Consider the following 25,992-nt stretch of genomic DNA (forward strand, 5'->3'; position numbering starts at 1 on the left):
GTCACTAGAACGCAACAGTGCGATGTGGGCGAATGTGCTGCTGGTGGTCGAACGTGTCGCCATGTGGTGTTTGTGAATTTTTGTGCATGTGACGAAAAGCGATGGTATACTCATGAGGGCGTTAGGACAAAATGGTCAGAGAGACTAGACATCTCTGGGTTGGAAATTTGCCTGAAAGTGTTACCGAGGAACGAATAAAGGAGCATTTCAAAAGGTGAGTTTCAGCTTGACTTCTAGAAAGATACGTTCGGTGCAAAGGTACAGTGCCGATTCAGCATGTGGCGCGCAGATCTTGTTAGCTACGGACCTTTCGTTTGATCTTTCTTAATCCTCATGTGATGTCTGGTGCAGTGGATGTCTCATGCAGTGTGGATCCCCGGGAAAATGTTTTGATGCCCCCACGCACTGCTCATTAGATCTGCCCCGAGTTCCACTGGTCATGGCGGCCACCTTGTGGCTCGAAACGGGAAGTGTCCTGGGGGTTTAAAAGCTCGTGAAACGGGTGGGATAGTTAGGTTCTGTTAACCCTACTTTGTCAGTTATTGTGGCAAATTTCCTTGGTTACTGTAGCAGTGATGCTTGCATACTTCGTTCCTTGGGTACCTTCCTAGGCAGTTCGCCATAAATCCTCAACTGAATATGTCATACCCAATTCTAAGAAACCTCACATTTTTACCTGCTAATGCAGTATTGAATGCTTTTTTCTATGAAAGTTGCAGATGGGAGAGGGCATAGGGCTCATGTCATGGAGTTTACATGCATTTTGTACCCAATGGCTGCTGAACTTTTTGGAAGATTTCTGCAGTGAATCAGGAACTGTGGGGACATCAGTAGATTCCATGGTGGGCCAGTCAGCAATCCATGGTAAGCATGCTGACAAGGTAATTGGGGCAGGTGTGATCATGCCTCAAAAAGGAAAGTGAGCTGCTCCATTGGGGGCAAATTTTGTTGAATCTTGTCCTCTAAGCATAATTTCCTATCATGTGGGTCATTTTTAGTGATCTTCCCAGTTTGGTGTGTCATGGAACACAGTATGATGACCTCATTACTCCAATTCAGTAGCTTAATTCCATACAGTCCAATAAGGTGAGTCAAATTAGAAGTTGGTGCCCTCATCTGTCCCAACATGTCATCTAAATCTGCCATGGATGCAGATTTGGTGGTAGATAGGGATTACCATGGTGCTGGTAAGTTTTGTGGCTCTTTGCCTCCTGGATTGTACAGTATCTAAAAATTTTCAAAGTTATGATCACCTTTTGGTTGTATCTAAAAAGGTATTATTCAGTTATCATCAGCATGGGTATGATTGTTCCCCCATGACCAGAGATATTTATGTGCCTGTTTTTTTTTTATTTTCTCATGATGGGGCAGGAAAGCCATCAGTCCTCACATTCAGCTCTTCTGTTCATGGAGTGTAGATCCATGTGATCTGTCCTGTCTATCTATCTGATCTGTAGGTGCCGCAGGAAGGGGTGCAGGATTTTTAACATGGTGCTCATTATGTGATGGATCAGGTCTAATTCCATCAGTATTTCTTAACATCATTTGCTTTCCTGCAGTCCAAGAGCCTTTGCTCTGGCTGACAACATACCATACATGATTTGGAACATCAGCTTTTGTTTGGTTCCTTGATAACACAGCATGTCTTCCACCTTACAGTATCTTACCTTATGTAACAGATAGCCAGGGACCCGTTGGCCCCTGGATCCTGCTCTTTCCAAGGCCGTAGTCGTCGCAGATCGCCCGCTCTAGTGCGCAGTGCTTTGGATGGTTTGAACCCATTGCCTTGGGGGGCATCGAGCCTCCCCCAAGTCGGCTGAATGCGGCCGATCGTCCCCTCGTCCGTGTGGAGGCTGGAGTGACAGGCGCCGACGGACTGTGTCTGACTGCTGGACACTGCTGCCGGCTTTTGCACTGCCATTGACGCCTCGTCCTTCGCCCATCTGGTTTGTCACGTGACGCCCGCGGAACTCCGCCGAAGTGCGGATCTTTTAATTATTCATCAAATGCAGTGCGGTTTGGGGTTGGTGATATAGTTGCACATGTATGCACCATCAGTCTGCTCATGAAGCGAAGCGGCGTCAGGACAGCGACGCGGCTCGATTTGTCGTGACTGGGCCCACGAATATGGCAAGGCTAATGCGCGCTTCTCAAGAAAACCGAGAACCAAAGGTTTCATCACCGCGGCGTCACCGTAAAGCGGCGTCGTGTGTGTGGCAAACTTCCTCGACGGTCCACGGAACCATACTGACCTATGTTTGATATGGCTGAGGGACGGAAACCAGAGTAGGCGTGCAGCGTAGCCGGTGCAGCCGCGCTAGCCTTCAGAAAAGTGACGTTACACCATACGGCATTGCTAGCTTTAAGCGTGGCATAGCCCGCAATTGGGCGTCCTCGGAAGGTGCGCCACCGCTGAGGGGTTAGAGCACAAAAGATCGCAGATGTAGCTATCTGCATTAGATGGCGTCTTGCAATTGACAGTTGACCTAGGGAGCCGGTTGCGGTGCCACTGAATCTGAACGCTGAACGGAATTTTCCGAACTTCGCTGGCGCTGATGGCAGCTGCACCGAACGGCTATAGAGCCCATCAGAGTCGTTTAGAGGAAGCACTCCGCTCCAGCGCTTCCCACCTGATGGCGCCCATTCTTTGCTGAGCGAACCGCTCGGCACGGGTGCGCGTGCCGGCGTCTGGAGCGTGTAAATATGCCTGCGAATCTTGTCCATCATCGCGTCTGCCTCCTGTTGCGTCACTAAGCTGAAGGCCGAGCTTCTCCTCGCCCGCATCCTCTAGTGCTTGCAATCATGACGTTGTCCTGGGATGCATTAGACAACCCTGCCGCGGGCGCGACGCTCAAACGGCGTCGGACGTGAAGGATGGCTGGTCAGGTTATGAACCCGGTGCGTAACGAGTCGAGCATAGAGCCAGAATGGCTCTCATCGGTAGCTGAGCTGTTGTTAACATAAGTCAGGTGAATCAGACGGCAGCGACCGTTAATACTAAATTCCAGAACGTATGCGGAATATGACACATAAACCGCGGCAATTTCCCTGCTTCCTGAACTTGTTTCACCCGCAGATGCCTCACTTCACCCATATTTTCTAAATCCTGGTGTATGAATATTGTTTTTGCACTGCACAGCAATACTGTAACCATGCGTTTTGCGGTAATTGAGTGTATTTTACACGTCATTCGGGGCTGCCTCGTGTCAGTGCCATTGTCGCGACAGTTTTCCACTTAGCATCTTAAGAACCTGGGCCTTGCAGCAGTAATACGTTGGCGCAAGCTGATTGTTGGGACACTGCCAGCGGCGATTGAGAAAACCACTGCGGCAGCCAGCCACGCGTCAACCACGTGCTCCTTGCCTGGACAAATCCGCACGGGTGTTACACCGATCAGTTCGGAAAACAGTACTCCTTGAGGAGTCGATATCAGGCATATTTACACCATGCAACCCACGCGTGCCGTCGGCGTCACGCTTCTCGAAGCGCCGCCTTGTCACGATCCGTCGATCAAAGCAACCTCGCGCGCCACGACTTCCACAATTTCGTCCTAGGTCACGTGGCGAAGAGCCGCCACCCTCGGGCACAGCAAGGCTGCGGCGCTCAGTTACACCAGTCCACAGTGGGCGGGTGATTTTCTCTATCTGCCGAGCACGGATAAGGCCATCGGTGGCTCGCTCAGCGTGCGTGGGGCGCAGTTTTTTTTTTACGGGACGCTTACCCATCCGTATCGTGACCGGTGACGAATCGACAAAGACGGCATGTCACCGACACAAAGAATGATTTCAACTTCGGCGAAGTCATGGGCGTTCGATCCTGGCAGGGAAGAGTTGCGTCGGGGATGTACCGTTACCAGTGTGGGCCGGTTCCTCGGGCCCCCGGGTGTGCTCAAGCGTTTTTTAATGCACTCGATCTTCCACCGGCCGGTCCGCCTTTTTCTCTCTACGGTGTCCATCGTCGCAAGTAAGCCCAAGCCCGTCGGAAGCCCGTAGTCTCAGCCCGAGGTGCGGCTGCCGGGCACGACGTTGGACCGCACTGAAAGCAAGGTCCGTCTATCCGTCCGACCGAACCATCCGTCAGGAGAGACGATCGATCCCACATCGCGTACTCCCTTCCCTCCAGCTTGATCGTGTGCCGAGTGAACACGGAACATGCCAGCGCGCGGCTCTGCGGCACCACCGCGCGGTGTAGGCAGTGACCAGTCGTAAGCGGACGTTCCTGTTCAGTTTGTGGCCGTCGTGACGGACGTGCGGTGCAGCTGCGTACAAAGTGAGCTGATACCATTGTGGAATGGCAGAACGGTAGCGACCCGATATCCGAGCGCCGCTCGCTGCGGCAGCGCGGCCGTCTCGCGCTCGGGGTCCCAGCTCGGGGGGGGGGGGGGGGCGGTGTTCCGCGCTCGGCGCGCATATGGCCGTCCCTGCGGGCGAGACGTTTTCATTTGGACCATGCAGCTGGCGCCTCCAAATTGCTCCGAAGTCAAATCTCATGGCCGGCGCGGCCACAAGCCGGCATCTGGGTACGGCACATAAATAATATCTGTGTGTACAGAATACCTGCCGGGTCTCGTAATAACGCGGGCTGGGGCCGCTCGGTTTGGTGCGCCTGGTGCTTTCAGAATTCACCGGCGCCGCGGAGCGGGCTGCCGGTCGATGGCGCCACGACTCGCTCCGGCGGTTCTGAGTCATCGCCGCCATCATGGCCGCCGTCCGGGTGGCCGTATCGCCCCGTCCCAGGCGGGCGGTGGCGCGTTGGGGCGCCCGACCACGCGCGGGGGACCGGGGACGGCTGCGTGGATTTGGGATGGCTCCGTGGCGCTGTTGAGCCGGCGTATCTGCGGCGAGCCGTTCAGATGTCCAATAAGTACAGATTGGTCCTGAGCAGCACTGCGTGGTTTTATGTGAATACTGCGCCATTAGGATGTCATGTTTTAAGATTCTCGTTCCAGATCCATCTGTGCAGTGATTTACACCCGCTCCACGTCATGGTAGTGCCCGCCGCTCGCTGCGGCGGGCTCAGTCGCGAGCACGGGCGTCACGTCCGCGGGTCGCGCGCGGCGCCGGCCAGACGGCATTGGGGCGACCTCATCCAGCACTACCCCAGACGTTTGGTTTTCGCTTCCTCGCGTATCGGCGCCTCTGTACGTGCGACCATTTCTCAGATGCCATGGCCGGTAGTCAGCATTGCGCACAGCACACCAACCAAACAAGCGTGTTTATTCCGCGGCGTCCGTGAATTGGCGAGCTGCCAAGTCTGGACCCGGTTTTGTGGTGGGCCGTGCGATAGCATCAGGCCGGGCTGGGCTGGTCACCAAGGGCCCGATACCGGCCGGGCCAGGCTACAAGCGCAGCCGTGGCCCGTCCGCCTGCCTGCGACAGCGCCGGTGCGCCGCGCGGGCAGGGCCGGCGGAGCGGCGACGCCGTCTGAGTGTCGCGGGCTCTGGTGGACCGGTCCTGGTCGCGCTCGGCCTCGCCGCGCCCCGGTCTGTCGCCCGCATTCGCTGCAAACGCCGCTGGACGCCAGGGGAGTGCGTGCGCCTAATTGGCTCCAGCTGGTTAAGAGGTTGGGAACGCCGTGCGGGAAGCAGGCGGCGCATGCGGGGGCGACGTTTGGCGGTATGGGCAGCACCACACCAGCGAGCGCGTGACATTCTGAGCGTGATGGCTCACAATCGTCGCGTGGCGACGGGCTGCGCTCAGTCCCTTCTTTTGTAATAGCTAACGATCGTGTTACTTGCTTCAAATGCGGGTGGTTTCAAGAAATCGACTCCCGCTCCGCGATTCTTCGGGGGAAGACCACACGAAATGACAAACTCAAAGCGAGGTCTTAAGATTCCGGCTGTCGGTGATTTTCCAGCCCCCCCCCCCCCCCCCCTCCATGTTTACACAACCTTGTGGGCCGGCCGACCACCCGCGCCAGTGCTCCGCCAACCAGCCGGAGGTAATCCAGACATCACGCCCGTACACCGTCCACCGACCTCCGCCGGTGGACGGCGCGTGCGTGAAGGTGACCCCGCATCGCCTCCGCGACGCCGACACCGTCCGGTCTGGCTCCCCGGCGGCGGACAGGGTCCGGAACCGCGGCGCTACCAGCCTGGCCCAAGTGGCAGGAGTGGAGGCGACCCTCCAGCCTGTCCAGCGACATCGAGGGTTCGATCCTTGCAGCGGCGGTGGAACACTCGGGCGGGACATTGCCATGCCTGTTGAGTTACCAGTCTGGCCTGGGCGACGGGAGCAGTGTCTGAGCCCGAGCCCTGACCTGACCTCTGCGCTGCCACCACCACGGTCCGGCCTTTGATGCGCTCGCCTAAAGCAACGCCAGCAGTCACAGCCACCGTCGACGGACCTCGCCAGGCCGTCCTAAGGGTTCCAGCCAAGCCGGCGGACTGCGTTTGGTACCTCGCCTTTCTGTCTCGAGCGGGGTGACGCGGGAGCGCCGTGGCACCCACCTCACCTCCCGGCCGCCAGCGCGCGACTGCTCCGTCCGCCCGCCGCCCGGCCGTACTGCGCATGTGCGAAGCCGACGTGGCCGGCCGACACCGTCAAGGAGAAAGAAGGGAGAAATGGTGCCCGCAGCCCATGTCCAAATGACGGGAATAGCTAATGAAAGCCGGGAGGGTTTTGGCGTAAATAATTGGCACCAGGCGCGAGGAACCGAGCGCCGAGCCGCTGCGCCGTCGTGCGGCGGGCGGCGTAGCGTAATGGAGCCGCGATGACATGTGGCGCCCGACACAGCGGGCCAGCACGCCGCCTTTGAAGACGTGACCGGCGTCACCGTTAAAGTGCGCGCCGCGTTCGGCTGGCTGCGCGGGCGGCGGCGGCGCGGCGGCGGTCGCGCGACGCGGAAATGACGTCTCGGTCTGAGCCGGCGGCGGCCGCGGCCGAGCGAGGCCGTTGGCCCTGCCCCCCCCCCCCCCCCCCCCCTGCTCGGACGCGACGCCGCTCGTCATGCGAGGCACTCGGCCCGGACGGCGGCGCGGTATTTCGAGAGCCGAGTTTGGCAGTTGGGTCCGCGCGCGCCGCCGCCCGCCGCCGTCGGAGTGGCAGGCGTGCCGGCTGCCGGCCGTGACAGCCAGGAGAGCGGGTCGGCGCGCCTACCAGGCGCCCGCCAGCGCTCCGAACTGCCACCGGCGCAGATATATCCCTCCACTGGGACGCTGATAAGACAGGAGATTCCTGAAATCCTGGCCGGTGGTGGAATCTTTTTTGCGCAAGCAGATTCTCGTTACGGCTGAAACAGGGCTGCAATCTTCAAAGCCGTGTACCGGATGAGTGTTGAACCGCGGCGATGGACCACAGCACGTGGCCCGCCGCCGCCCGCGCAAACGGTTGGATACTGCACTCCCCGAGTTGAGAATGTACTTCGTGCCTCTAAACACAGCTGGGGACAGGCGGACCCTCACCGCCACGACGTTAGTCACGCCGCTCCAGAGCGGCGCACGCGGAGGTGACTTCGGTGCGGCGGTTCGCTGGCACACTGGAGAATGACATCAGCATGACAACTCCGCATACATCATCACGTGGTATGCAGATTGATTCGTTCATCCATTCACCATTACTGACGGCTTGCCCGTACCGTGCGTTGACGGCGCTTCCCCTTTCCAGATACGGCCGCGTGCAGAGCGTGAAACTGCTGTCGGCCGACAGTGCGTCCGGTCCGGCCGCGACAGTAGCGTTCATCGACATCAAGTCGGCGGCCAAGGCGCACAATGCCGACAACCGCGTGGAGGACCGTCCGCTCATCACCGAGTACTACGACCCGAACGGGCGGCCGCCGCTGGGCGACGAGCCGGGCCGCCCGCCGCCTGGCGTCGCCCCGTACCCGGCCGGCCGCGGCCGCGGCGCCGGCTTCAGTCGCGGGTGAGTAGCGCGCCCTGCCCTGCCCTGCTCTGCCCTGTCGTACCCTGTCGTGTCCTGCCCCTCCCTGCCCTGCTATCGTGCCCTGCCATCGTGCCCTGCCCTGCCCCGCCGCCGTGCCATCTTCCGCTCGCGTGCCTGCGCCGGTGAACCTCTGCCGGTGCCCGTGCGCCGAGGCCGGTCGCGGTGGCGCCGCTCCAGCCAGACCTCTCCGACGCATGACCGTCGTCTCCGTGCGCCGCGCTGTGCCGTGTCGCGTCTGGGCAGATGGCGCTTGGACGGTCGACCCGCGCGCGTGCTGTGCCGCGCGCTGTGCCGCGCTGTGTCGCACTGCGCGTCGCAACGAGACGGTGGCGCCGAGGAGCGACCCAGCGTGGACGTCGGCGACGCGTGCGCCCGGCGCCCCGGCGACTGTGTGTGGCGGCCATCCCGTGACGGCGACCCGGCGGCGGCCGACGCTCCGCGACGGGACGCACGGCGGATCCCGCGTCCGTTCCTCCCGCAGTCCGCCCGTCCTCTGGCCCGCCCGTCCCGCCCGCCCGGCGGCCGCCGGCGGCTCGTCGGCAGTCGGCGGGGCCAGCTCGTGACTGGCCGTGCCTGCCTCGTGATGCGCCGTGCCGGCCTGGGCGGCGCTCCTGGGCCCCGCCTGTGTCTGTGTCCGTGTCGCCACACGTGCGCTGACGGAGAGACCTGTTTGACCGTTATGTAACTGTTCATCGTGCTTGATTATGTCGAGTCTGGCAGCGTCAGCCTGTGCACTGCATGCATGATTTTGCGGCGCAGGTGTGTTTGCGCAGCGCTGGTCGGGGCGCGTGCCTTGTCAGCTGCAATGTGTGGTGCATTAGGTGGTGGATACCGAGGCTCTGAGCACGGCCGCAGTGGCCGGAGCAGTGCCATCGGTCGACATGTAACCGAGCGTCTATCATTGTGTCTGGAAACAGACCGGCAGCCAGACTGAAGGAAGCCGTGTAGGGGTCGACTCGGGCGTGGGGCTGCCACACACGTGAGCCAGCCGCCCGCTCCGAGTAAGGTGGCGAAGACGGCGGCTGCCATCACGCTCGGCGCGCTCCTGCGCCGAACGCTGCCATCACCCGCGCCCCGGCCGTCCTGGGTTGGGCCTCCAGGCGCACCGGGCTGGGCCGACCGTGCCGGCAGCCGTTCGATGGCCGGCTCCGGCTATGGCAACCGAACCCAACAGAGGCCGCGTGTCGGGCGGCCCGACTCCCAAGGGGGAGGGGAGGAGAGGGACGTGCGCGTGCCGCAGCGCTGGCTGACGTGGCGGCCGTGGTGCGTCGGCCGCCGCCGCCGCCGCCGCCGCCAGGCCAGGTCGGCCGCCGATCGACGCGGTCGATAAGCGGCGCCGGCCCGGCCCCGCATCGACCCGGCGCGTGACTCGGGGCGCTGCCGGGCGAGCGGCCGGCCGCGGGCCGCCGGGCCGGGCCGGGCCGGGCCGGGCTGGGCCCGCCGCCCGCCTCGCTTCGACGGGCCGGCCGCCGCGCCGCCGCGCCGCCGCCGCTCTTTTATGGCCTGATGGCGGCCGGGCTCGCCTCTTTACGGCGCCGGGCGGCGCGGCCCAGCCAGCGGCGCCGCGACGTACGACGCCGGGCGGCCGAGGCCGGACCGGCCGCCGGCCGCGGGCAGTCCAGCGCCCAGCGCCGCCCGTGTTGTTGACGGTGGCGTGGTTGCGCCGCGTCATCGGGTACCGGTGTGGGCCGGCCGGTGGGCCGACCGCCGCCACGGTGGCGTGCCGCAGAGCGGACACTGCTGCCGTGGGGTGACTGACCGGTCTGTCGCCCCCACGAACGGATGATACCGCCGGCGATGGCGGCCTGGCTCTGACTGAGGTGGTGATGCTACCCTCAGATGACTGATTCACTGACGCGGTTCGGAGTCTGTGGCGGCGCCGTCCGCGGAGTGGGTCACGCGATGGGAAAAACGTTCTTGCCCGTTGGACGTTTCAGAACTTGTTTGCTCGTGTTGTTGGCGGTCACGTTTCAATAGTCATGCTGCTATTTCTGCCTAGTCACCGACGTACCCGCTGGCGGCGCGAGGGCAGAAATGGGGCATCCCTTTGTCCTGCAGGGGCTTCTGCCTGCAGAGGCTCTCTGAACCGGCCGCGCATCGGAGGCCACCTGACGCCGCTCCTGTTTGGGTGGCTTCGGGCTGTGGGCTCTGGCGTCTGTGAGGGCCCTCAGCTGGAGCAGGTACTTGAAACAGAGAGCATGCGCGGCGTGATGGCCACTTCATCAAGCCGAAGAGGTTTGGGTTCGCGAAGAGCTTGGCAACTCGTCACGTTTTCCCAGTCCTCTGCGATAGCTCGCCTCCATCCGGTGCCGCTTGTTGCGATCACGTCCGGGGGAGGGGGGGGGGGGGGGTCTGTGCTTAAACCACATGGCCGGTTTATGCTGCCACGTCCTGTTATGATCCGGAATGGCCTTGCTTTGAAGGCTTTGCATACAGCCTTGCGGTGCTGAGAAGCCCAGCGTCCCGTCAAAGTACACCTGTCTGCGCATCAACTGACGGAAGCGAAGTCGTAGAGCCACTAGTTTCTTGCCGTTCTGGCTTTAGCGGTTGATGTAGGAACCGAAGCTCGTGCTTTGAACGCAGCCGGCGCGCACCATCGGCAGAGCTCGCACGTGACGTCAGCAGAGCCGCGAGCACCTTCCCTTCCGGCTTGTGGTCGGCCGCGCGGTGCGCCCGCCAGCCGGACAGACCGCGCGAACAAGGCCGCTGCTCCGACCGTGCCTTTGTCGACGGGGCACCGCGCAGCGGCCGCCGCCGCCGCCGCCGCCGCCGCCGCCGCTGCCGCTGCCGGGGCGAGGGGAGGGGAGGGGAGTGAGGCGACGCACGCGCGGTACCTGGCCGCGCTCCGTTACCGCCACCAGATGGAGGCCAGGTGTCGGCCGGCCGCCGCCCCGCCCCGCGCCCCGTCAATGCCCCTTTGTTCGCCGGGCCGCCCCTCGGCCGCCATCGGCCGCCGGTGCCCCTTTGTTCCCGCGCGTGTCTATTGAGGCCGCCGCCGCCGCCGTCGGGCGGCGCGGCGCGGGGAACGGGGTCACGGGGCGGCGGGTGCGCTCGGAGGGGAGCGCAGACGCAGCGGCGTCCTGCTCTGTCGCCGGCGCCCGGCTGGTTCTCTGCCGGAGCCCCCTGTCCTCCCCTGCCCTGGCGGCGCACCGGTCCCGCCTTGTGCTCCCTCGCTCTCTCTCAGCGTGCTGCGGCATGGCTGCCGACTGGAGAGCGACCTGGCCTTAAGTGTGCCGGCCGAATGACCTTCAACAAAACGTGCCGTGGAAACCGAAATGTCTTCGTTTCAAGTGTCAAAGAGACGAAGTCGGCCGAAAATTAAGTCTATCATTGAATGGGAGACCGGAATTATATCAGGAGTTTAAAACTCTGAGCCCAAAGTGGTTCATAGAAGGTGTCATTTTCCAACCAAACTTTGAATTTTGACGCACCTCCTTAGCCGGACTTAGAGACTCTTTCCTGCGCCTCGCCTACAGCCAAGGCGACTGGCTCCTGTCTGACAGTCCGCTACGGTGTCTAGTGACGTTCAGCCTGTTGACCGTGATCCACATGCATATGCGGTCGTGTGCTGAATTTGGGCTCGCGATGTATTCCAGGCGCTTCGACCCCCCCCCCCCCCCCACCCCCCACGCAGATCCCAGGCTCTTTATTCCCAGCCGGTAATTGGACTGGCTGACAGCCGCCGTGTGTGCGGCGGCGGACGCTGGCGCAGCGCGGATTGGGGCCGGGCCGGGCGCGGGACGCGCGTGACGTCATCACCGCGACTGACGGCCTGTTGGTTCACCTGCCGCCGCGGCTGGGGCCGGAGCCGGCACAGCTGGGCCGCCCCTCGGCGAGGCACAACACCCGGCCGCCGGCGCCGGGGGGAGGGGGTTCCTGGCACGGCGCGTCCCTCTGCCGGCGCCGACACGCTCGCTGCGGGGGCGGCCGGCCGCCAAAGGGCCGCCGTGACGCCAGGCGGGGGCGGCGAGAGGCCGGCTGGACTCTCGCTCTCGGCTGTCGCAGCGCGGATGCTATTCACGGTGAGGTCCGGACGTCGCGTGAAAAGAAGCGGACCCGCGCGTCGTTTCGGGCCGCGTCACACCCGGCTGCCGACGTCGCGGCGCTGGCACGGCACCGAACCGGAACGAACCGGCCCGGCTCTCCGACGGTGGTCGCGCTATTCCTGATGGCTCGCGCCGCGCCGGGGCGGCGGTCCCGCTGGCCGCTGCGGCGCGGGGCTGCGCGCGCTCCGCGGCCGGGCCCCGCGCGCTCCGCCGGCGGCCGCACGCCGGTCAGGCCAGGCTCCGGCCAGCACCGCCGACGGCGAGGTTGGACTGCGGCGGACGGTGGCGTCCGAGGGACCGGCGACGCCGCTGCGCCGCACGGGCGGACTGTCGCGCCAAAGGCCGTGGTGCGTCACATGTCGGCCCGGCCCTCACGACCGCGCCCTGGCTGCCTGGCCCTAGCGGTGACGGCCGGCTGACGGCCGGCGCGGCGATTGAGGTTGCATAGCGCGCAGTGGGCGGTCACCCGCGCTGTCTCGGGCCCGCCCGCTGCCCGCGTGTGTGGACCGTCATTCATAGGGCGTCCGGCCAGGTCGGCCGGTGTTTTTCTTTGTTTGTCGGGTATCGGGCTGTGTGTACATACATTCGGGGTGTGTTTACGCCGAGGTCATGAATAGCCGCGGGCGGGGGACAGTCGCGGCGCAAACATCAGCAGGAGTGAGCACGGGCAGCGCCGGCGGCGACGGCTGGGCTGCGCAAGCTGGGCGTGATGGCCCGCAGGGTCCTCAGCAGGAGTGAGCACGGGCAGCGCCGGCGGCGACGGCTGGGCTGCGCGAGCTGGGCGTGAGGGCCCGCGGGGTCCTCCCTGCCGCGGGCGGGGGACAGGCGCGGCGCAAACATCAGCGGGAGTGAGCACGGGCAGCACCGGCGGCGACGGCTGGGCTGCGCGAGCTGGGCGTGAGGGCCCGCAGGGTCCTCCCTGCCGGTGTCACGACGTAAGTGCCAGGACAGAAACTCCTTCCGACAGGAGTGCTACGACATCAGTTACACGCAACATTGTTTCTACGAGAAAAAGCTGTACAAACTTTACGTATGCGCGACAATACTTCTGCTACAGACTTATACATAGCATGAGTGCCACCAACAAAACTTGTACTGCAAAAACCTGTACTCGACATCACTCCTACCGCAAAGACTGACGCAATCTTCACTCTTACGCGGCATTACTTCTGCAAAACTGTACACGACAGGAATACTACACGACAAAACTCATGCGACAATAACCTACGTCACTCATTACTTCTACAGCAAACAAAGACTTGTCCACGAGTCTTTTCTGAAGCACTTTGTCGGATACATGTCTTTGCAGTAGAAGTAATGCCGTTTTTAAGCAATGGCGTAAAGTTTTGCGGTAGGGGTAATGACGGGTCAAAGTTTTTGAAGCTGTGTGAAGTAAGTTTTGTCGTGTTGCACCAATATTGTTTTAAGCTTTGGCAGGCAGTGGGGGTAGTATTGTAGCACTCTTGTCGGTAGGAGTTTTGGTGTAACACTGATGTGGAAGTAGTAGGAGTTTCGATGTAGCACGTTTTCTTTTCGTTCTTTCCGTGCCTTGTTTTTCGATTACTTCAGTCCGTTGTCATCCCGGGCTGGCTGGCGGGACAGGACAGGACAGGACGGGACAGCACAGCACAGCACAGCACAGCACAGCACAGCACAGCACAGCACAGCACAGCACAGCACAGCACAGCAGGACAGGACAGAACGGAGACGGGAGGCGCCGTCCGACCCCGCCACTCTGTGCCGTGGTCTGGCGGCTGAGCGTGTCCGGTGCCCTGCTGGCACCGCTCGCCCTTCCCCGGCCGGCCACGGGGCTCGCCGGCAGGTGGGCCGGACCCGGACCCGGACCCGGCGCCGGCCGGCGACCAGGTGCGCAGCGCTGCCACGGCTCCCCTCGTCGGGCCCGGCCGCGTCAAATGCGGCGCGCCGCCGCCGCCGCCGGGCGGCCGGGGTCTGCCGCCTTCCTTCAAGCCGTCGACCGGCGGCGGAAGGCGGGCCCGGCCTCGCAGACTGGAAGTCGCCCCCGCCGCTGCCGGCCGACCAGCGCCGCGTCCCGGCCGTCCGACGGAGAGCGGCGGCCGGGGAGCGGCTCCGGCGCCCGTCCCGGCCGGCCCGGACCGGACGTGGCAGTCTTGCATGGACGGCGGCGGCCTCGGCCTCGGGCCTACGCCACGCTCGCGCCGGCCGCGGCGGTGCTCGCTGCGCGCCGTGTCCCGGTTGTGCAAGCGTGCAGGTGCGCAGTACGGCGCCGGCCGCCTGCTGACCGGCCGCCGTCGCGCGGCGGGCGGCGCCTTGCGACGAGCACCGCCGCCGCCGCTGCGGCCGCTGCAGCCGGCGAGCGGGACGCGGTCGTGACCGGCGGGTGACGAGGCCATTCCAGGGCGTGGTCGGCGGCGTCTGGTTGGGGCCGCGCAGGCCGTGGCTCACTGCCGCCGACGCAGCGCGCGGTGGCGCACCACGAGTCCACCCTTGCGCGCCTCACTCCCGCTGGTCGGCGTATCGAACGAGTCGGCAACGAACTACGACCAGTCGTGCGTGGCAGTTTTACTCTGCCAAAGACGGCGCTTTCTCCCTGTTGTTTCGTCGTCGCCTTGTGCGCCGCGCTCTGAGACACCGCGACGCTCGCGAGCCAAGTTCGGCGTCGAAGTTAAGTGCAAAGCGCATGTCGCAGCCAGCACCTGGGTGCAGGCGGCGGCAGGCTGCCTGACGCCTTGCGGCGACCTGTTGGGAGGGAGGACGGGCACCCGCGGGCGCCTCCCGACCTCGACAGAGGGCGCGGTGGCCGCCGCTGTCGCCGCCGCCGCCGACCGTCGACCGTCGGCCGTCGGCCGTCGGCCATCTGTCGCCACTTCCTGTCGCCGGCCGGCCACTTCCGGGAGGACGGCGCGTCCGGCGTCACGAGCGCGAGTAGGGGAGGGGGGGGGGGAGAGAAGGGAGCGCGGTCGCCTGCCTGGCTGGCTGCCTGCCCCGGGCTCGACCGACACCGGCGGGACGCACGTCACGTCACGTCACGTCACGCTCGGCGGCTCCCGGAGTCCGGGGACAGGACTGACAGGTGGAGGGTACCCGCGCCGCCGCCCGAACTTGCAGGCCGGCCCGTCCCGGGAAGCAGGCGGGGCTCGGGCCGTGTGCGTGTCCCTGCGGCGGGCGAACGGGCCGGATGCGAGGAGCCAAAAAAACCGCCGACGGGATATGACTTCGTCGTTTTAATTTAACGCGGATGTTTTTGCGGGACCGTGGTCGCTGGACATGATTGGGCAACTTCGCTTTCACCCCCGAACCTCTTCCGCTCCGTTTTTACGTCCGGCTGACAGATACCCCACCCCACCCTGGGCCTGTTTTACGTCCGAGCCGTGTCGTTCGGTCGGCTAGGTCCGAGGTCGTCTCGTGTGCACCGCAGCACACGGCGACCGGGGGGGGGGGGGGGGGGGCAAAGGTCAGCCGACGCCGTCGCCGTGGCGCACGTGCGGCCATGCGGGTCTCCGGGGTCGCGGTGGCCGGCCCGCGGGCGGCCTCGACGCCACCGCTGGGGTCGGCGGGTCACTGACCCCGGCGCCCCCGCCCGGCTGCGCGCGAACAACACGCGGCCTGCTGCGACGTCTCGCTGGTCGGACCCGCGACAGTGACGGCGCGGCGCGCCTCCTTTCGCGACCGCCCGGCCGGACACGAAAGGAGCGCGGCTCCATTGTCCTGGCGCGCCGGCGGGTGGACGACGGCCCGCTGACGGCGACTCGCTGACGGCGCGCTAGACGCTGATAAACGACGGCCGCGCGCCGGGTCGGGCTTGGCACGCGCGCGCCGGCGACGCTTCTGGCGCGGTGGAAGCCGACGCGCGCGGCGCCGCGGGCCGCCGGCCAGCGCCGCAGCTTATCGGGCCGGTGACAGGTGACAGGCCACATGCTTGGCACCTGTGGGCCCAAGTGTCACGCGCCCGGCCGCGGACTGCGGCCGGAAGAGATGTCGAAACCCGAGCCGGCCGGCGGCGTGCGCGCGCTCTCGAAATGGGCACTGGTGACCGGGCGTTCAATGGCGGCGGCCGGGGGCCACCGTGGCCTCCGCCGCCGCCGCCGGGGAAGTTTGCCTTGTATGTTCTGGACGCGCAGTCTGCTCTGAACCGCGTCGAACAAGCTGGCCGGGAGTACTACGGCGGCTGGCTAGCACCCGTCGGCGCCGCCTTGCAAGTCGGCTTACGTAAGGCTCTCTGGATGTCCTGTCAGCCACGTGGCGCGGCCAGGCCTCAAGTGGGGGCGCCGCCGCCAAGGTCGCGTTGTATTGGCCGCTACTTGATACCGACGGTGGCTGCGGTTCAGAGGCACACGTGTGTGTCTGGCTTGGGGGGGGGGGGATGCTGCCGTTTAGGGATCTTTGGGTCCGGGTGCTGCTATCGTTTCGCGTACCCTCCCCCCCCCCCCCCACAAGGTGCTGAGTCGTCCCAGCCCCACGCGAGGCGCTGCAGTCTGAAGCGTCCAGAGGCGGGTGGGTACTCGGCACGATTATTGGCTGGAGGAGGCCTTGTTGCCGTGGGACTGGCGGAGGCCGATTGGCTCATCTCGGCGCGTTGTCGGCCCGAGTGGCGTTACGAGTGGCGGTGGCGGCGCCAGAAATGCCACCTGGTTCAGCGGCGTCTCAGCGGCGCCTTGACGGCGGCCGGCTGGACTGCTGCGCGCGTGCAGCGCGCAGTATCGTCGCTGAAAGTCGGAAAATGTGACCGCTGACGTGATCGTCACCTGGTGCGGATGTGTGGCCGCCGATGTGATCGTCACGTGGTGCGGATGTGTGACCGCTGATGTGATCGTCACCTGGTGCGGATGTGTGACCGCTGATGTGATCTCACGTGGTGCGGATGTGCGACCGCCGATGTGATGGTCACGTGGTGTGGATGTGTGACCGCTGATGTAATCGTCACCTGGTGCGGATGTGTGACCGCTGATGTGGTCGTCACCTGGTGCTGGTTAGTGACCACTGATGCGGGTCACGCGGCAGTACTCGACTCGACTCAGGCTGCGCAACACGGGCGTCACAGTTTGCTCGTGGTGAAATCACGGCTTGGCGTTGAGTGTGAGATAGACTGAGCGGGGCGGTGACCGGCGGTCCTCCTCACCCTCCCCCCTCCATCTCCATCCAAGGCTCTTCGTCCCGGTCCAAAGCTGCCCGTTCTCACCCCAGAGCTGTTCGTCTCCGCTCCAGAGCTGTCCGCCCTGGTCCAGAGCTTTCCCCCCGGTCCAAGCTGTCCGTCCCCGCTGCAGAGCTGTCCGTTCTCACCCCAGAGCTGTCTGCCCGGGTCCAAGCTGTTCGTCCCCGCTGCAGAGCTGTCCACCCTGGTCCAAGCTGTCCGTCCCCGCTCCAGAGCTGTCCGCCCCCGCTACAGAGCTGTTTGTTCCCGCTCCAGAGCTGTCCGTTCTCACTCCAGAGCTGTCAGTCCCCGCTCCAGAGCTGTCCGCCCCAGTCCAGAGCTGTCCGCCCCCGCTCCAGAGCTGTTTGTTCCCGCTCCAGAGCTGTTTGTTCCCGCTCCAGAGCTGTCCGTTCTCACTCCAGAGCTGTCAGTCCCCGCTCCAGAGCTGTCCGCCCCAGTCCAGAGCTGTCCGCCCCCGCTCCAGAGCTGTTTGTTCCCGCTCCAGAGCTGTCCGTTCTCGCTCCAGAGCTGTCCGTCCCCGCTCCAGAGCTGTCCGCCCCAGTCCAGAGCTGTCCGTCCCCGCTCCAGAGCTGTTTGTTCCTGCTTCAGAGCTGTCCGTTCTCACTCCAGAGCTGTCCGTCCCCGCTCCAGAGCTGTTTGTGCCCGCTCCAGAGCTGTCCGTTCTCACTCCAGAGCTGTCCGTCCCTGCCTGACAGTCGACCGTCGCTGCTCCCGAGGGACTGATGCCCAGCCATTGTCATCACCGGCCACTCGTCGGCCGCTGACGTTGCTCTGTCCGGGTGACCGATGACGTTCTCCGACCATGCGGGCAGAGGGAGGGAGAGACGGATCTCCGCCGACGGCGCTGGCGGCCCGGCCCGAACCGGACGGAACCGGAGACGTGCCGGCCGGTGTGCGCGGCCGGCCGTGTGTCGCGCGCTGATGGGCACCTGTCGGACTGGCTGGGCGCTGGCTGTTACGGCGGGTTCGCTGGCCGCTGCACCTCCCGACATTGGGGAGCCCAGGTGTCCGCTGGCCGCCGGTGAACAGGTGACCTTAAAAGACACGCTACGTTACGCGCTAAGGTTTGGGGGGAATTCCATTTCTGGCAGGATAACAGTCGTAAAGTGTGTTGAGTTTCCGTCCGTGATTGTGCTGTAGAGCGCAGAACCTCTGCGCGCCTCCCCGGGAATGAGGCTACTAATTTGCCAAACAGGCTGCTGAGATCGAGCTTTGGAGCTGAAAAGAGACGGTTTAACTGTCATCATTTTTCAGATGTTGGCATTTTACGGATCAGCAAGACCCTTCCGCCAATTGGCTTGGTTGCAGGTATCAGGAAAAACTGGGGTCATGGTTGGATTACTGCTTTCACGTCAAGTTCAGGAGAACTGAAGCAAGCTCTGCACATGTTTCAAGTAGAGGCAAATGCGAGGACATGATAATAATCACCGTGAATTGCCATTTATATATTTTGTGCTGTTCAAAACTCATTAGAAACGTGAAGTTCCAATTGATTCGAAAGTCATGTCGGCAACGTCAAGGCCTAGGTAATGTCAAGGTAATGTTGCCCTTTGCTGGGATTGTGTGACTTCCGGGTAATGAAATTGAGGCCATAAAGTCCCCAAATCGCTCGTAGTCAATTTTCGCTACGTTTTGAGCCCTCGTTTTTGTGCTGATCACGTTTGGTCCTGTCTGCCGTATTTCGCGGGCACATCAGTCACATCTTTTATCAGGCGCTGAAAATTCTGACGACGCGCCGCACCATATCCGCTGGCCGATTGATGAACCCCCAGCGGCCGCCGCTGGGGGACAGGCGGAGAAGGCCGCGGCACGTGCGGCTATCTGTCGGCCGGACCGGCGACAGCGGCCGGGTCGGAGCAGCGGAGCCGTCCGGCCGCCGGTGCCGACCCGCAGCGGAACGGCCGGGCCTGGCGTGTCGCCCGCTGCCGACGGCAAGCCCCGGCACCGCCTGTGGGGCCGGCACGCCCCGCGCCTCGTGCTGTGCGCCGGCCGCCAGCGGGAGCCGGGCGGCGCCTAATTGTCGTGCGCGCGGTCCATGAAATGAACTGGCGTCGGACATGCGCCGCGCTTCCGCCAGCCCTTTGTGGGTAATGTCGCGACCCGATGCCGCCGGCGCTCCCACAGAGGCAGGTGTAGCGACGGGCCCCGTCCGCCGGCGGCCTCGGACGCCGTGCGGGGCGGTACGCCGAATAGACTTTCGCTGATGTTTGCGACGAAGCGCGCGAAAAACAAGGTGATTACAGCGCGTTGATCTGCCTGATTGACGCCGTTGGCTTGGCGGCACGTTGATCTCCCACTCGATGAGGTGTGCTGTGGCTCAGTAACAGGACGATTGCGGGCTTGTTTGCTGTGTCGCGATGAGGTGGCTGGACAAAATACCTGCCGTTGAAAGCTGAGTTCGCACGTGTGGTGCGAAAGAGAGACATGCCGCTGCCCGGCGGCCGCGTGATTGGCTTCGCTGCTGGGTCGTGCGGCGGCTCGGGACGGCAGCTGGGTCAGTGGTGGCGGCTCGGACGGCTCGCTCGCTCGCGGCGGTCACCAGTCACGCCGCCGGCCTGTGTCACGGGTGTCGCTGTGACGCAGCGCGGCTGCTCCCCGGCGGCCCGCTCCTGGGTCACGTGACCATTCTGGCGCACTCCCTCCTCGTCCGCTGCTCCCCTCGCGGCCATCGGTGGCGGCGCTGTCTGATGTCGGCATGACCCGCCGCCGACGCCCCGCTGACCGGTGCGTGACCCGTTGGCGACCCGCTGTGAGACGTGCGCGGGCGCGCGATGTGTCTGCGTTTTATATCGGCCGGAGCGGACCTGTGACTGCGTGCGACACGTGTGAGACGCTTACGGCGCATGGCGGGAGCGTTCGCTGTCGGCGCCGACGGCAACTGACCCGTGACATGTGGTACGTGCGTGTGCGTGTGTGCGCGTGTATGTGTGGATGTGGGGCGTGGCGGGACCCGGCGTTTGTCGGCGCCTGCTGGGGGGCTCCGGCCGGACCCGCGTGTATGCCTCATGCGCGGGCGGCGCGGCTCCGGCTGCGCGCGGCTGACGGCGTCGTCTCTGTCTCTGTTGCAGGTGTGCGGATGATATGAGTGTCAGATCTAGTCAGATGTACGGTGACGCGTTCGGTGTGCGACGCTATGACGAGTATAAGCCCGGGCGGAGAAACTACAGGAACGGACCTTTTTTAGAGAGGTATGTAAGCTTTTTGTTCTCTTGCATGCTTCGTCGGTTGTGCGATCGCTGCCGGGTGGTGTGGACACGATGGAGATACCTAGTTTCACCCCAGCAAACATGTTCTCCCTCGCTGGGCCAACTACTCTGAGAAGCGACATTGACGTGACACAACATGCATGGCACAAATCCATCAGGCCTGCGCGCTGCTGGCGCGGTGCAGCGGGCAGGCCTCAGGTGACGTCACAGCCGCGTTCTGATCCGGTTTTGTGCGGTTTGATCTCGTCGGGCCGGGTTGCGTTTTGCGCATTATCGTGCAACACCACCTTCGATTTTTGCGGGTCTCTCGTGACGTTGGCAACGCTTGCGTGACCCCCCAGCCTCGTGCATTCTCAATTTGTAATGTTCCCAGCGAGCGTACTCTAGCGGACGGTAGTAAAGCCGGCGCTAATTAACAAAGTGTCCCGGATCGTCGGCCGCAGGATTTGGGAAGCGCCATTGTCGGGTCCGGTCGTCGGGCGTCACGGACGCGGCCGCACCATCGAGCGGGGGTCAGGGGTCAGCAGTCACCGCGCACTGGCTGCCGCCAGCGCTGCGGGTTTGGGTCGGCACGCGCAGCCGGACGGCGCTGAGGCTCGCGCCGGATGCGGGGAGGCGGGCCGTCGTGTCGTCTGCCGACCGGCGTGCGCTGAGGCGTCGGCGCGTGCGCTATCTCCGGTCCGTGGCGGGCCGGTCCCCCGGGTGGAGCGCGCATCTCCGTCTCCTCGAAAGGGTCTCACAGCGTTGTCGCAGTGAGGCGGCGCCGATCTGGTGTCTTCCGGTCCGGCGGCTGTCCCGTCTGCTGGCTTACCGCGAACGCAGTGGCCGGTCCGCTATGAGTCTGGTCCCCGCCCATCGGTGCCCGTTGTGGTCTACCCTCGGATCTGGTCGGGGTCCAGGTTCCTCGTGGGCCTGGCCCGTTGGCTGGTCATGATCTTGGTCTCCTCCGGTGCGGCGTGTGTATGGCACCGGCCGTGCTTCATCCTGGCGGCAAGCGGGAAAACCCGCCTCCGCCCTGCCTGGAAGCTGCCTTACACCCTCCTTGTCAGAACGCTCTGCTGAGCCGCTGTAGAAACTCAGTCGTTTCACCCTCCAAGTCACGTCACTCAGCGCACGCATCCTGGGATCAGCTGTGTCTAGAGGAGGCAGGGTTAGGGCAAGTGTACGTCACCCATCAGGTGACCTTGAAAATGTGTATCATCTGGAATACCCGCTGGAATAGGGGGCTCACGTTGGTTGGGTATAGGCAATGCTTTGCTTTTGCCCGCTTTACTCGTTATTAACCGCCGGCTCTCCGTCCGAGCTTCCTTAACGCGATTTTTGAACGAGTACCAGCAACTCGGCCGCTGTGCCGAAGCTCGCGCCCCAGGGGGCCACTGGGGGCGCGTGTGATCACGGACCGTGACGTCACACGGCGATGAAGCCGGCCGGCAGGCAGCGACGAGCCTTCCAAGAGCTGTTTGTGCAACGGGAAATTCCAGCGGAGTTTTGTTCAGGCTCTCCCGAAGTTGCGAATTGTGTTTGATTGTTACACCAGCGGTTCGTGGTGACATGGAGCGCCGACCTCCCTTCCGTGTGCCATCCTCTCAGTCGCGCGCTTTCGTCCCACGTGCTTCTTCCCCGGAAAACCCTCTTTCCCTACCGCCCCCGTATTCTCGCTATCTCTCCTCACATCCTGACTTCGCCTCTCTCCTCCATACCCGTCACCCTCCTCTCCCTCTCTCTCCCCGGCTCCGTGACGTGGCGTTCGAGCATAGCCGCCCCCGGCACACACCGAGAGCGAACGGACTGCCGCGGCCGGCGCCCGCCGCTCGCCCGCCGGCCACGCTCGGGCGCGCCGGCCACCCGATCCGCCCAGCATTCGGGCGAGCTTCCAGCCGGGCCGGGCCGGGCCGGCCGCGCGCCTGTCCGGCCGGGCCGCGCGGCCGCCGCTCCGTGCCGTGCTCCGGCGGCCGTGGCGGTCGAGCGTGGGCGGCGCCGGCCGAGCGCCGCGGTCCGGCCGGCTGGCGGACACGTGCCTGCTCCCGCGCGCCCCTCTGAATGCCGCCTAATGGCCGGCGTGGGCCGGCCGCGGCGACAGAGCCGCTATAGACGGCACCAATCGATAGGATCCGGCCCGGGCCGCCGCCGCCACGCATGCGGCGTCCGCCTCCCCTCTCTCTCTCTCTCTTGTTTTCTCTGGCTCTGTGGCTCCCGCTCTCTGTGTTTCGCTCCGTGCGTCTCCTATCCCTCTCTCTGTCTTTCCTTATCCGGCCCGCAAGCCGATCCCGTCCGCGCGGCGTGTATCATTTGCTCTCGCGATGACTGAGCCTCCCTGCGCGCCAGCTTAGTTGAGTGTCTCGCGATATTGCGTGAGCCCGGGCATTGCGAGTGCTCAGCGTCATCCCCGCACGCATTTCTGGTGCACTGGGCGCGAAGATGAAGGACGCACTGCGGGCCATCTTCCGCAGTCCCCCATCCCCTCCCCCATCCGCGGGGGGGGGGGGCGGTAGTGTTTATTTGCCCGCCGGGTGACCCGGATTCGGCGGGGGCGCTGTTTATCTCGGGCGCAGAGTGCGTTGCGCCGCCTGCGAGCCGCCTATCGCCGCTGCCGGGCCGGCCGGTCCCGCGCTGCCGAGAGAGACGGCGGGAGCCGCGCTGGCCGCGTAGCTGGCCAGCCGGCCGGCCTGCGCGTGCTCAGACTCCGGGCCGAGGCGCCCGCGGTCGTGCCGCCTCCATCGCGGCCGCCGGCTGCGAGCAAAAACGACGCGACGACGTCGCAGCACGGCGACGCGGTGAGGCGCTGCGGCGCGCGCTGTACACCGCCTGTCGCGATCGGAGCTGTGCGGCCCGCATCTGCCACTGGGCCGGCCTGGCCCGGTGTGCCGCGGTGCGGCGCGGCGAGGTCGCGGCGCCGGCCGGTCTTGCTCGCCGCCGGCGTGGCGCAGCTCCAGTGCGCAGTACCGCCTGCGCTGACGTGTTCCCGGCGCGGACGCCCGGCGGCCGGCGGCTGCCGCGCGGACGGCGGGCACCGGCCGCGCCGCCGGGACGCCGGCGGCACTCCGCAGGCACGTGCGCCGCGGCGGGCACAGGCCGTCCGCGCGGACGCCGCCGCCGCCGCTGCCGGCGGCCGTCTACATGATCGGACCGGTTTTTGTGGGGACGGCTGTGGTCGGCTGGTGGCCGCCCGATCGCCGGCCTACGTCAGTGCGCCGCGGCGGCCGCTGTCGAACCGGTCTGCCTCCGGGCCGGCCGGCTCTGAAGCCGCTGCTCAGCCGGCGGCTTTGCTTGTGGGCTCGTCGAGCACAGACAAGATCTCGGCCGTGCTCGCTTGGCCGTGTCGACGGCCTGATTGGGGAGGAGCGGCGGGTAGTGGCCTGGCTGGACAGGAGACGCGCCAGCCGGCTCCGACGCCCTTCGCCGGCCGCCTGACGCCGCCGCTTTCCTGCCCCTGGGTGCCCCTCGCCCGCCCCTGGTGCCCCTCGATTGCCACTCTGCCCCTCTGCTCCCCCGGGCGCCCCTGGTGCCCCTCTGTGCCCTCCCCCCGCCCCCCCCCCGTCCACCACTGGCGCCCCTCCGTGCCCTTGGTGCCCCTCTGCGCCCCCGGGCGCCCCTCGTCCACCCCTTGTGCCCCTCGTGTGCCCCTGGGTCCCCTCGTCCGCCCCTGGCGCCCCTCGGCTGCCCCCAGCTCCCCTCTTCCGCCCCTGGCGCCCCTCGGCTGCCCCCGGGTCCCCTCGTCCGCCTGGGACGCTCCTCGTCCGGGCGTAGTTCCCCTCGCCTGCCCTTAGTTCCCCTCGTCCTCGCCTGGCGCCCCTCTGCGCCTGGGGCGCCCCTCGGTCGTCCGGCGGGGGTGAATCACGCCCCGGCCGGTGCCATGCATGCTCGTCGGCTGGCGGCCATCAATGATGGATTGCGGAGCGCGGCCGGCCGGCCGGTCACGTCCAGGCGGCACGCGACCACGGAGAGGCGCCACACCGCCGCTGCGGCTGTCGGCGCTGCGGCTGTCGGTGCTGCGGCTGTCGGCGCTGTGGCTGTCGGTGCTGCGGCTGTCGGCGCTGTGGCTGTCGGCGCTGCGGCTGTCGGCGCTGCGGCTGTCGGCGCTGCGGCTGTCGGCGCTGCGGCTGTCGGCGCTGCGGCTGCCGTGCGCTGCCCACCGGAGCGCCGCGCCGCGCCGGAGAACGACGGCCCGCTCCACCAGCTGACGGAGAGGGATGTTCGCGGCGTTGCTCGGCGGCGTCGTCGGTGGCTGTTCAGTGACAATGGCGATGCGCCGGAGGTGTTCTGGCGGGGAGCTTCAGGCGAGACAAGCGTCGTGCTCGAGGGAGACATTCTTCGGCCTCCACATGCGGCTAACAGAAATGAGAAGCCTTCCAAATGTAACTCTGGATCTCTACACACGCAGCGGTGATTTATGACGTGGGTTATGCAATCTTTGCACAACTCCTGCTGCCAAAACATTAGCGCCGTTGAACGTGTTTCCGGCAGTGTGCATGTAGCTGTGAGCGGCGACACGTGCCATTGCCATCGGCCCTGACGCTTTCATTTCACTGCATCAGTTGTCAGCTTCCCGGCAAACGTTATCGGTGAGCACAGTTATTGTAGTGTTGCTAACCCCTCGCTACCGATACCAGGTTCGCCGCGGCATTTTGCATAGCTTTAGCACGTGACTGCCCGACCCGACGTCCACGGGGTGTGCGCTGGCGAAAGGCCGCGCTGGGGTTTCGTCTTCCGTCACGGCCGCTGCCAGGAAACGGTGTCGCCACTGCCGCCTGGACTTCGTCTGCGTTTTTCTCCGGAGAAAAGTCCCTTTTTGTCGGGAGCTTGGCCTCGCTCTGCACCGACTGCTTTGTGTCGGCTCGTTTGGGAGCTGCTTGTTCCTGCGGCGACGGCGGGATTGTGTTCAAGCCCTGCTTGTCCGGGGCTGCGCTGAACTTGCTGGGTGGTGTGTCGTACGTCGGAGCGGCGCTGAGGCCTCGGACGGGAAGTGGATGGAGCGGCGACGTCCGTCAGCCTGTGGGAGAAGCCGGCTGTGGCGCCACCTTCTTGGCTCGTCCTAGACTTCCTGCTCTTCGATTTGGTGCATCGCATGCGGTCCTCCCCCGTGCAGGACATGTTTTACAACGTTAGAAGTCATGATGCAGGCTGCCGAAATGTTAGTCTTTGGTCATCTACAGCAATGCTGCACTTTAAAAACTGAATTTAAACCAGCGTTTTCTCAGGGAGTTACAATATGTGAGACTTTTCCAGGGCATTTTGTATATTTCAGTTTGAAACCATGTTGACTACAACTTTACCGAGCATGATAACCATACCGACCATTAACCGATTCCGATAACCGATGTCGATACCGGTAACCGGTACGGATACCGATAACTGATATCCACGCCGACCACGCCTCGGAAAGTTACATGCCAGTGAAGTCTGGAATCGTTCGTGGTAAGACTGCAGCGCAGCTTCCATTCAAGCTAAGAGCGCGAGTGCGAGCCAGCTGGAATGGCAAGTTGCCGCGAATTTGGGTCCATTGTCCATGATCCGTTGATCGAACAACGCTGGGACGTCCGATTCTGGCAGCCCTGATCTCATGGTCGATCGACCCTCCTGCCTTATATGCCAACCGTGGCGGGGCGTCCAGTAGCCGCTCCTGGTATGCCACGACAGCGGCGCCAGTGCACACGGCGGGAAACCCAGCCCGTCTGGCTTCCCGGCCTACAGGCGGACGTCATCACGACGTCCGCACTCTTCGTGCTGGA

The 25,992-nt window shown here is 64.5% G+C and overlaps 1 protein-coding gene across 1 annotated transcript in view; it reads left to right on the forward strand.

The window, feature by feature from the left end:
- The first annotated feature begins 17 nt into the window (after positions 1-17).
- The window catches only part of spen (spen family transcriptional repressor split ends), a 75,907-nt gene continuing 49,932 nt past the window's right edge, over positions 18-25,992 (forward strand). Inside the window, exons 1-3 of the mRNA XM_037220483.1 lie at positions 18-214; positions 7,605-7,859; positions 20,126-20,245. Coding sequence (XP_037076378.1) covers positions 132-214; positions 7,605-7,859; positions 20,126-20,245 — 458 coding nt within the window. The 5' untranslated portion in view covers positions 18-131. The remainder of the gene's footprint in view (positions 215-7,604; positions 7,860-20,125; positions 20,246-25,992) is intronic.

This window comes from Pollicipes pollicipes, unplaced genomic scaffold, assembly GCF_011947565.3.
Source record: "Pollicipes pollicipes isolate AB1234 unplaced genomic scaffold, Ppol_2.1 Scaffold_4295;HRSCAF=5057_pilon_pilon_pilon, whole genome shotgun sequence".
NCBI classification, from domain to species: Eukaryota; Metazoa; Arthropoda; class Thecostraca; order Pollicipedomorpha; family Pollicipedidae; genus Pollicipes; species Pollicipes pollicipes.